Source organism: Elgaria multicarinata, chromosome 17 (assembly GCF_023053635.1).
Source record: "Elgaria multicarinata webbii isolate HBS135686 ecotype San Diego chromosome 17, rElgMul1.1.pri, whole genome shotgun sequence".
NCBI lineage: Eukaryota > Metazoa > Chordata > Lepidosauria > Squamata > Anguidae > Elgaria > Elgaria multicarinata.
The window spans coordinates 19,377,860-19,390,015 of record NC_086187.1 but is presented as its reverse complement, the minus strand read 5'-3'; the positions used below and the strand labels follow the sequence as shown (position 1 = coordinate 19,390,015).

Genomic DNA, 12,156 nt, shown 5'->3' with positions numbered 1-12,156 from the left:
CCAAGGGGGCAGTACCGCCCACTTTGGTTACCAGTGTTTTAGATCATTGTTGCTTTGACAGAAGACACTTAAGAAGCTGGAAGAGAAACTTGGAAGATCAGAGCAAGTTTTACCACTAGGAGAACCTCCTTTTGACGCTGGCCCTGGATGGATTTCTTCTGCCTAACTTGAATCTATCAATTTTATTGAGTGACCACCAAGATCAAATGCGGTCTTAGAGAATCCCCCTCTCTCTAGTAGTATTTTTACTTTTAAAGCAAAGACTGGACTTTGCAAGGATCCTTTTTATGCTAACAGTGAACTCATTCTGCAAGTGTGGATCCTTATTTATTTAAAACGGCACAATCCACACACAAGGGAGAAGTATCCACGAGGTTGGGGGAACCCAAATGTTTGCAAAAGTATAAAAGGTTTTTAGGGGGTACAGGGAAAACCCTAAAGTGGAAAACAGCAACAACACCCCAATGAAGACTGAATTTGAAGACCCAGAATGAATGGTGGCTGATTACTGGCACGTGGGGAAAATGGAAAAACAGGGTGGTAGCAGGGGGAATGGAATGGAATATCCTGGAAAAGGGCTCCACCCTGCAACATTTTGTTGCAGCTCCCATTTATCAAGAACAAAGTAGCCAACATACATATAGCTTTATCACACCAGCGTTATACTGTGCAATCACTGCGAATTGCGTGCAAAGGACTCTGAAGTTTTCCAGCTTATAATCTGCTTTTATTGTGAAGTACTCCGAAGTTTTCCAGTTTATAATCTGCTTTGACTATGAAGTACTCCCATGAATCCTGCTTTAATTGTGCTATAAAGGCAAAAGACCAGACCTATTTTGCTCCTAGTCTTGGAGTGAATAATTTGCTGTTTTCCGAGCGGCCACTGGGGGCGCAGGAGCAGGATTTGATACTTTGAGGCATTCAAATTAAACAAATGCTTACATCTGCATAAGTTTTAAAGATAAAGACATCAAAATTGGCACAGTAACAAATATTAAGGAGAGCTTTAAGCATACCAAATTTGAATTGGATTGGGTCCAATTAAAAAACCAGTTAAAAAACCAGTTGATTTTTTAATGATTTTTTTTTACATTTCCCCCCTTAAACCCTTTTCCTGGTATGCAAAGGATCTTAGGAGCCCTGCCGCCCGGGGTGTGATTTAGCTAACAACAACAACAGCAGCAGCTTAGTGCTGTAGGGGATAATTCGAGGGAAACGGGTACGTGGGATGACGCTAAGATCCTGCAACATCCATTTTAAGCAGAATTACACTCACTAGCAAAATTTGGCAATACCTTTTCGACAAGGATGTCCAGTTCAGCTTTCGGCAAAAGAGCTATATACGGCCCGCTATCTTGTGTTGTCTCAGCCGTCCAGTTTCTTGGGGTACTGAAAATACATTTTGCAATATTAAAGAAATCCTGAAACATGCCACAATGCTCAAATAACTTAAGACGTAAATGTACAGATAAACTCCACATGCCAGAGTAAGAAAGGCAGTACTATGTAACGTGCCTTTTTATTGCTTTCTTTTCACATAGCATTTATACGTATTTTACTGTTACTTGGATTTATCTCAGGGCTGCTCCACAAAACAGCTAAATTAAAGCATTTGGACGTGGGGTGCATGCAACTACGAGGATTTGGTTTATGGTGCATCCAAACATATCTACTTTGAGCCGTGGAGCGGTTGTGGAAATGAGCAGACGCTGTTTTATTCATGTCTACAACCCACTCTCCAAGAACTAGCTCAGGAAAAACAAGTTCAGTAAGTTGGTAGCAGAACCCAGCTTATTTATTCATTTAAAGTATTTTATCCTCCTCCACCACCAAAAAGGAGTGGCTTACACGCAATCAGAAAAACAAGACAGTCCCGGCTTGCAGGTTCACTATCTAATGACACGACACACAAGGAAAAACGGATGGAATGGGAAGAGGAAAACGTTAAGAAGTCTTTCATCTCCCTCTGTAGCAGCCTGTTTGGGAACCAGGATGACTGGCTCCTCACATCAAGAACTTCCCTGGGATCGATTTTCACTTCATTAAAAATGTGTGTCTATGTTTTAAATGATTAGCCAACCATACATTAATATTCCGATTTTTTTAAAGGTGTCAGATAAGCATCCAGCCCAATTCTATACACGTCTATGCAGAAATACGCCCCATTGAATTCGTTGGGGCTTACTTCTAGGGAAGTGTGTGTAAAGACTTCAACCTTAAAATGTTAATTTGGCACATTAGTTTTAATTTGGTTTTAAAAGGCGGAATCTATTTGAAAGGCCCCAAGTAGAGGAGGGAATCCCACTGCCCACCAATCAATGCTGTGCACTGACAGATAACAGCCAATCAGTGCTGTGCACAGGCAACTGACAGCCAATCAATGCTGTGCACAGCCAGTGAAGGTAGGAAGATGCTACAGATGGTACACAAAAGACTGTGGTGAGTATTGGTACATCTACATGCACTCTTATAGAACCAGGAGGCTAAAATTACAGGGATCTGTCCCCTACTTAAAGGAACTTCTCTATAGCATCTTTTTTTGGGAGGAAGGAGTCAAATGTGCCCGATAATAATGTTAAAGAATTTCCCAGAGGATCTAAAGGGTAGATTATGTAAAATATTAAAAGAGAAAAATAAAATAAGATTAAAGGATTGGGTAAGAGATATTAAAACAAGAGAGGATATGGAAAATTTGTTAAAGGAGAAGAAGCTATCTTGGCTAGAATATGGTCAATTAGAGCAATGGAATAAAAAGTGGATTAAAGATAATAGAATGTGCAGAAAGATGACGAGGTTTGAAGAATTAGTAGTAAGTAAGGAGGAAGGGAAAGGAGGGAGTATAGTTTCAAAAGGATTAATGAGTGAAATGTATAAAATATTGTTAGAGAAGGAGTTTAGAGAGAATACAGAGAAAATGGTTTGGGAATCAGATTTGAAGATACAAATAGGGCGACAGAGCTGGGAGGGACTATGGAAACAAAGAGTGTTGAGAAGTTTATCAGTAAGAATAAAGGAGAATTATTTTAAAATCCTATGGAGGTGGTACCTAACCCCGGTTAGATTGAATAAGATAAGTGATCAACATTCAGCAAATTGTTGGAGAGGTTGTGGGGAAAAAGGAACGTATTTACATATGTGGTGGCAATGCAAATATGTACAAAGATTATGGAAGATGGTGTTCTCAGAAATTGAAGAAATAGTGGGAATGAAAATAGAACAAACACCAAAAATAGCATTGCTGTCACTATTTGAAGATATAAAGTGTGGAAAAGGAACTATAGAGCTGATATCGAATTTGTTGGTTGCAGCACGACTGATGGTAGCTAGGAACTGGAAGGTCCAAGGGGAATATACTATTGAGGAATGGTACAAAGAAGTATGGGACATAGCCATTAATGATAAACTGACATGTAATATTAAGTGGAGAAAAGGCGTAACTAAAATAAATGAGTTCGAAGGAATTTGGAAACAGTTCCTAGTGTTTGTGTTTACTAAGGGAAGTGGGAAACCACCAGCAGAAGAAACGATTAGATTTTGGACTCAAGAATGATCCCGAGGTGGGGGGTGCACTTTTATGTTAAGAACGAAGATGTTGTAGTATGATAAGGTATATGTAATAGTTTTTGATATTTGTACTCAACAATCATTCAATATGTATGCAGCAGATATTTGATGTTTTTCTTTTTCTTATTGTGTTTTGTTTCAGTTATATTTTGGTAATGTTTATCTATGTTTATATAGTGTTGAAAATGAATAAAAATTAAAAAAAAAAAAAAAAAAGGAGTCAAATGTGCTTCTCCAATCCACAGCACACCTGTGTTTTAAATAATAATAATAATAATAATAATAATAATAATAATAATAATAATAATTTATTTATTTATTTATTTCCCGCCTCTCCCTCTGGGGAGAGGTGGGTAACAAATAAATGTTTTAATAAATAAATATTTAATAAATATTTATTTATTAAAACATATGTATCTTGCCTGTATCACAAGGATCTCAGGGTGGTATACAGATAAAATCATACAAACAGTATAAAACAATAAATATACACTGCTGAAAAAAAATTAAACCATTAGTAAGCTAAACGCAGTATAGAATTTTAAAACCGTAAAAACCCATTAAAACAACTATGTGCAGCCTTGATGAATTTGGCCATCAAAGGCTTTGTTAAAAAGCCATGTCTTAACTTGGTGTGAAATGAAGCCAGTGCTGGTGCCAGTTGGGCCTCCAAGGGGAGGGCATTCTACAACCGAGGTGCCACAACAGAGAAAGCCCTGTCCCATGTCCCACTAGAGCATATGTCTCGCATTGGTGGGACGCGGAGGAGGGCTCCTCCAACAGATCTCAAGTCTCGAGCGGGCAGATATAGGGAGAGGTGCCCCCTCAGCTATCGAGGTCCCAATCCATTTAGGGCTTTAAACATCATTACCAACACCTTGAGTTCCAACCAGAAGCGTACGTTTAGCGTACATCAGGTCCGCACCTGCCTGGACTGCAAATGGAAGCAATCCCTTTGAAGGGGATGGGAGAAATGTCCACAGCATGGGGTTCTTTCTGTGCCCTGAAAATAAAGGTACTTTCTACAGGTTTTATTGCTATCTGGATGGGAAATTGCCTTGAAAGAAGTGGTTGACTGACTTCTATGTCTCTACACCAAGATTCAAAGCGAGACCCCAGGTTATTCTCTTACCCATGCAGTTCAGTAAGTCTGCGTTCAATCTCCGTCTTATGCTCATAGCTGAGATGTTGGCATTGACCAAACCGGTGAAGGGCTGCTGCTACAGTTTCCATTGATACTCCCTCACAAATGAACGCTGGGGGTAAGTGGCAAATGAGGTTCCCAAGCAAGTCAATGTCGTATTCATCAACGACGGAGCCATTCTGAAATAAAGACACCAAAGCTGAGGTGTGTGTTGATCTGGCTACAAGCCGGCGTGAACTCTGTAGTAAATGGTGGTTGTCCTGGAAAGCCTGTGCACTCGTCGCTGGGCCAAGCCAAACCTCAAGTTCTTCAGCAAAGACTCACAATATGGGGACGATGGTGCTTTACCAACACTCGAAATGCTAATTGGATTTGCAACTGAAGGAACAGCAAATGTGAGTCATTCATCCTTTGGTGTGAGGATAGTGGTTGCAGTGCTGTCACAAGCACCCATTCGTTCAACTTTTATTGTTTATAGCCAATGGCCATTACAACACAAACACAGGAAAACATATTAGTTAAACATTGAACACCTATTGGATAGTGCTCTTGGCATCAGGCCAAGAGACATTAAGAGCCTTTCTACATGAGGCTTCTGTTGTAGGCTTATGATTGCTCAGTCAAAGCAGTTTGTGGGTCCTTTATATCAGCGGTCCCCAACCTTTTTGGCACCAGGGACCGGTTTCGTGGAAGACAATTTTTCCATGGACTAGGGGGTGGGTGGGTTGAGGGGATGTTTTTGGGAAGCCACGTCCGCCCCCTCTCCAGCATCCTGGCTTTGCAACCAGCCGAAGCGAAGCCAGGATGCTGGGGTGGGTGGGCGGCTTCGGAACGGCGCACCCGGAAGTTGCTCTCCCAGAGCAGCTTCTGGCTGGGTGCGCCGTTCCAAAGCTGTCGCCCCCACCCCAGCGTCCTGGCTTTGCTTTGGCTGGGCAGGCGAGATGGCGCCCCGCGCCCAGGTACGCTGGGGTGGGTGTGGGGGTGGGTGGGTGAAAGCAGCTCACCTGCATGGCCCGGTTCCTAACAGGCCACGGACGGGTACCGGTCCGTGGCCCGGGGGTTGGGGACCCCTGCTTTATATGACATTGTCATCCTCCAGGACCTCTTCCACTCTTTGCAACCATTATCACATTTTCTTTCCTGACGAGGGAAGTCTGCTGTTATAAAACCCTGCGTAATTGCTCAATTCTGCTCTACCACAGCAACATCTGGTGGTTATATAATGAAACATATAGAAAGGCAGAGAAAGAATCCCCCCCGCCCCCTGAAAAAAAAGTACATGTACAATAAAACGTCAATAACAATTTAAGTGTACATTAATAACATGTTAAGTGTATGTTAACATACACTTAACATGTATGCACACTATATGCATGTTACATTTTTAAAGTTTTGTTTACTATTTGGTTGCTCTTGGCCATCTTGTAAAGCCTGCTTGGTCCCAAAAGTGGGATAGATACCTTTTAATAAAACAAAATTCTTCTTACCAGGCAATCCTGTACTTTTTCCAGAATCACTTTTTTCTTTTGCATATTTATAATGAGATGATCCAGTTCAACTTTTCCAAGGCTGGCGACAAAAGGGGCACAGAGTGATCCTGTAATGGATTCCAGATACTCAGCCCTAGAAGAAAGATTGACAAGTTTTGTGAAGAGGAAAATAGGATATCCACAGGACTGCATACGGAATATATGGGGAAAGGGGCAAATTTATCATTGTATCCTATCCTTCCTGCAAAAAACACAGTGTGCCAAAGAAATCTCTTTCAGCATAAGAAAGAAATTCAGTTTTGGAGGTGCTTTCAGGTCCCCCATTCCAGTGGTGGGAGGAGCTGAAGGCAAGGGGGTGGGGCTTAATGCAAAAGAGGTGGAGCCAAAATACCAAAAGATACCAGCCTGTTTCAGCTTAAACTAATTAAGCCTTAGGAGAGGCATTTCAACCTTTTAGAATGGAGAAAAAACTGCACAAAAGCCTTGAGGCTACCAATGATTGGTGGTTGGGGGAAAGGGGGTGTGGCTATATGGGAAACCCTGGAGAGCTGGATTTGGACTCTGGACTGGAGGTTCCACCACCCCCACAGTATGGCACACAAGGGATGATTTTACATGCAGGAAGCTTCTTTGAGAGAGTTTCACCTCACCTGCAAAAAAAGCCTAAAAACATTTTAAATCAATAAATATATCTCTCTATTAATCATTTGGACAGGGGCTTGAATTTGGCCAGTTTTGTGCAGTGAATATACATGGCAACAAGTTTAAAAGGAATAACTTACGGAAGCACTGCTAAGAGATAGGGAGGTATAGATTCGTTGGAGACTGACCAAAATTTCCAAGCCAGACAATTGATCTGCAAGGAAGACATTTTTAAAACCAACTTTGGGATTTGTGGGATGTATAGGATTAAAAATAAAAACTATAAACTTGAGTGGCTCATTTGCCTGCAAATGCCAGCATAGTATCAGTCATTTCAATTGATTGCATTGTCAGTTTCATGCTAAGCATTCAGTGTCTAAACAAGATATCAGTCCGTTGGTTTCTGTTCACCACTCTGCTGCTAAGATCATCTTCTTGGCTCGCCGCTCTGACCATGTAACTCCACTTCTGAAATCTCTTCATTGGCTTCCAATTCACTTCAGAATCCAATATAAACTTCTCCTGTTGACCTACAAAGCTTTTCACTGTCTAGCTCCTTCCTATCCCTCCTCTCTCATCTCACACTATTGCCTCGCTCGTGCTCTTCGCTCCTCTGATGCCATGTTTCTCGCCTGCCCAAGGGTCTCTACTTCCCTTGCTCGGCTTCGTCCATTTTCTTCTGCTGCCCCTTATGCCTGGAACGCTCTTCCAGAACATTTGAGAACTACAAGTTCAACCACAGCTTTTAAAGCTCAGCTAAAAACTTTTCTTTTTCCTAAAGGTTTTAAAACTTGATTTTGTTCTGACTTTATACTGTTAGTTTTACCTTACCCAGTGCCTGTTTACCCTACCCTGTGCCTGTTTGCTTTCTCTTCCCCTCCTTATTGTTTTATTATGATTTTATTAGAATGTAAGCCTATGCGGCAGGGTCTTGCTATTTACTGTTTTACTCTGTACAGCACCATGTACATTGATGGTGCTATATAAATAAATAAATAAATAAATAATAATAATAAATGTCAAATTCTGCACAAGGGCAGAATTCGATTTCAGAAAAACTCTTCGGGAAAACATTCCAGTGGTGCGTGAAGCAAAGGGTGCAGACCCCAAAATACAAGCATATTTTGACATAAAGCTGTTACTGCAAGTAACTAAGGCTAGATCTACACTACTGCTTTATATCGGTATTGAAGTGCACTGATAACTGCTGAGGCACAGGACACATTCCATATACCGCTTTCATAGCATGATTTCCTGCTTTTTATTCCACATTCGTAATGATTTGACACAAGGTGTAGGTCTGGCCTACGTCTTAGAGAAGCATTCCAATCTTCTAAATTTTGAAAGGAGTTTTAAACGTTTTCAGATTAATGCAAAAACGGAATAGAATCGGGGATAAAAACACATGCAAAAGTGGCAATGAAAGATACCCCGGTTTCTGTTCCTATCCCCCCTGTGTAAATGTCAAGAATCAAGACCCTAGAGGTAACCCCTTAACAGAGCTGCTGTTACATACAAAATAACAATTTTACCTGATATGGTGACAGCAAGTGAAGATTCTTTTCAAAAAGACTGAAAATGTTTAAAAAGGACATTGTGCTCATATTCTCAATCTGCCAACACGTTACTCCTTTTACCAGTTGGCTGATGCTGAATTGAAGAAGAAGAAGAAGAAGAAGAAGAAGAAGAAGAAGAAGAAGAAGAAGAAGAAGATATACAGTAAGCATTTGTATGATCCTAGAATAAATTGTTTACAATTTTGTATATTTATATTTTTATGCAGTATTTTATTATCTGATGAATTGTAAACTTCCCAGAGAGCTTTGGCTATTGGGCAGTATAGAAATGAAATGAAATAAATTATTATTTACAGATGCAGTCATAGGACTGTACCGTTAATCTCTCTCTTTTCTTTCATACAAACAATACACAAATTATTTATTGTTCACATAACAAGTGGTGGTGGAATTCACTCCTGCTTGGAAGCTCTGTCTCTTACTATGGAGTCTGTATGGATGTATGGAGTCTGGCTAGGATCAGTAATGAGGGTGTTGGGTATATTGCAACCTTGTCTGCAAGTTACTGGAAGGGGGCAGTGTTGTAGTTGGTTAGTTCATGGGAATTTAGCCCACAGCTAGCCTTAGGATCTCTATAGCCTACAGCATGGTTTCCTGTGATGTCTTCCTTTTGCTCCTCCCCTCTCTTCCCTCTCTCTCTGACCCTCCTCCACTGCTGGGTGCAGTTGTAATTGTTTTCTCATTCTTGCCAGTGTTATAGAATAGAAATGGACTAAACCAACTTGTTCTTTGAAACTGCATGCTGTACCTGCATATTATATGCAAGATTATATTGTCATTAAAGCTCCTTTACCTTTCATCGCTGAAGAACGGCGTGGTTTCCTTTTTAGCCTTGTGTGCACATGGGACTGGTGAGCACTTATTCTGTTCTGCCTTTTTTTTTCTCTGCTGATTGCCTTTTTAACTACGGGCATCAGTTCTAAATAATTCCCATCAGAGGGAAGGATGCTCAGAGAAATTTTAAAAAAATATGGGACTGGGCATGAAATTAGCATTCATACCTTAAGAGGTCAGAAGGCGAAGACTTCTTTGACAATAATTCATACAGAAACAAGGCCTGAAATGAAATTTATATTATATTTCATGTGATTAGATAGATAGACAAGAAGAGCCATGCTGAATCACACTAAGGGTCCGTCTAGGACAACATTCTCTTCATATAGTGACCGACCAGCTGTCAATGGAGAATCCAAAAGCAGGACATGAATGTAATAATACCCTTCTGCCAATGTTCCCCAGCAACTGGTGTACCTAGGTTTACTGCCTCTGATTACTGGAGGTAATATAGAGCCATTAGGGCTAGTAGGAATTGATAGCCTTCTCCAGGAATTTGTCTAACCCCCTTTTAAAGCCATCCAAATTGTGGAAGTGAATTCCATAGTCCTGTGTGAAGAAGTCCTTCCTTTTATCTGTCCTGAATCTCCCACCAATCAGCTTCATGGGGTGACCCCATTGGGTTCTAGTATTATGGGAGATGCAGAAAAATATCTCCCTATCCACTTCCTACACACCTTGCATGATTTTGTACACCTCTATCATGTCTCCCCTCAGCCTCCTTTCCCCCAAGCTTAGGGTGACCATATGAAAAGGAGGACAGGGCCCCTGTATGTTTTACAGTTGCATAGAAAAGGGAATTTCAATAGGTGTCATTTCTATATATGGAGAACCTGGTGAATTTCCCTCTTCATCACAACAGTTAAAGCTGCAGGAGCTATACTAGAGTGACCAGATTTAAAAGAGGGCAAGGCACCTGCAGCTTTAACTGTTGTGATGAAGAGGGAATTTCACCAAGTTCTCCATATATACAAATGACACCTGCAGAATTTCCCTTTTCAATGCAACTGTTAAACATACAGGAGCCCTGTCCTCCTTTTCATATGGTCACCCTACCTAAGCTACAAAGCTTCGGAATCTAGCATGGAGCCTTAGCTTGAGCCAAGCTAGACCTGATATTGCCTGGCCTTGCGTGCCGTTGATTTGAACAAACAGCTGGTGTGGGATGAGAAGGGGGAGCAAAAATGGGACCTGTGGCATGAGGGGAGAAGGTTCAATCTTTGATGTTGTTCAGGGGCCTTTAAAGAAGTTCACACACACTATTTAAAAACAAAACAAAACACAAGTCCAACTGACAGGAATATTAATGTTATTTCTGATTTGGCCCTCAGACTGTTTACTCTGTCTTTCCTGCCTGTCGAGTTGGTACCGCTTGACTGACTCTAGACTGTCAGTTCTGACAGAACGGTTCTGTCACCCATGCCACCCATGCACCAGCCTCCTGTGAGAGAACCCCCCTGCTAATTCAGCCTGGCTGGCCTGCCCCCCCCCTTTGTCACCAAACCTTGAGGGAAACTACTGTCCATTGAATTACCTGACTTGGCCTCAATTCTTTTTCCTTCACCAGTGAAGAGTTGAAGCCTTCCTCTTTCCACAAATCAAAAAGCGACACCTCTTTAAAAAAAGCTCCCTGCAAATCAGCGAGGACTGGTAACAGCTCCGTGGACGCAATGATCTACAGAAGAGGGAAACACAGGCCTTAGCTAGACCTACCTGTTAGCCCGCGACGGAGGAGGGAAGATCTCGCGTTGTGTTTAACGGGAGATCCCTCCTCTGTTTATACGTGACGCACGATGACCTCAGAAGGAGAGGCGTCGCGCCCACCATTTTTTAATTATTAAAGTGCCAGCAGCGCACGAACGCTCGTACGCAAAAGGTAAGTATTTTTTAATTAGAATTATTTTCCCCACTCCCTCCACCCTACCCCGATGGGTGCAGCACTCCTGAGGAGCACCCCGCCCTGTGTGCAGCTCCTGGCTCCTCGTGAGGAATCGCACGGAGCCAGGTCAACCTGCGGCACCCAGCCACACGTTCCGGGACACAGTCAGGCTCAGCCCGGGACTGTGAAAAAAGCAGGCCCAAAGGGGAGGGCGAGATCCCGGGATCTCCTGTGTGTCATGTGGACCCACAGGTACGGTCCCGGGGATCGCTATTTCGCCCTGTCTAGCTATGGCCACAGCTGTCTCATCCCAGTCTATACATCTTGCTTGACTGAATGCTCGTTGTCCCCTCTCTTTTGCCCAAAGACACAGGTCTGTGTAAAGTTTAAAAGCAGCAATCCTATGCATATCTGTTTGGAAGTACATCAGATTCAACTCAGAGGGGCTTATTTGTGACCCATTGTTGGGAAACCAATCAATTTGTGTGTGTGCGTGTGTTGCGTTTCTGGTTTTTTGCATTAGTTTCTGATTGGTTTTATTTTTGGACATCAATTTGTTCAAAATTTATGTCCCACTCAACCCCTGAGATTTAAAATGGACAAGGAAACAGAACCATTCTACCACCCCCATCCCCCGATAAAGACACCTCCATGATGTCTCCTCCTTCCTCGGTGGTCACTAGCCGCAGTCATTCCAGAAGGCTGTGCTGAGGGAAGATGACAGAAGGGAACCAAAGCCATTCCACCAGCCCTGCTGAAAGACTCCCCCACCTTCCTTCTCCATTCATTGTGGGGAAGCCTTCAGAATTCTCTGCAAGCGGAGTTTTCATTTGGTGAGTGTAACATGTAGCCAGGCTCTATGCTTTTGTGTCTGTATTATTTCCCAGTTAACAAGTCAAAGATCAGTTACATGATGTTCTTGAGACCTTGATGAGACTATGCTCCTGGTAACTGATGTGTGGAAGAGGTCAGACTTGGTGGCTTTTTGGTCCCATCCAGTCACATGTGTCATGACCATCAGCCCTC

General features: G+C 42.1%; 1 protein-coding gene across 1 annotated transcript in view; it reads right to left on the bottom strand.

Annotated features, from left to right (window-relative positions):
• Nucleotides 1-12,156, bottom strand: part of OTOA (otoancorin) — a 42,593-nt gene that overhangs the window by 17,846 nt on the left and 12,591 nt on the right. The window contains exons 14-20 of the mRNA XM_063143116.1: nt 10,786-10,926; nt 9,419-9,474; nt 8,373-8,490; nt 6,981-7,054; nt 6,196-6,331; nt 4,697-4,887; nt 1,296-1,389 (exon numbers count right to left, since the gene is read on the bottom strand). Of these exons, the coding sequence (XP_062999186.1) occupies nt 1,296-1,389; nt 4,697-4,887; nt 6,196-6,331; nt 6,981-7,054; nt 8,373-8,490; nt 9,419-9,474; nt 10,786-10,926 (810 nt within the window). The remainder of the gene's footprint in view (nt 1-1,295; nt 1,390-4,696; nt 4,888-6,195; nt 6,332-6,980; nt 7,055-8,372; nt 8,491-9,418; nt 9,475-10,785; nt 10,927-12,156) is intronic.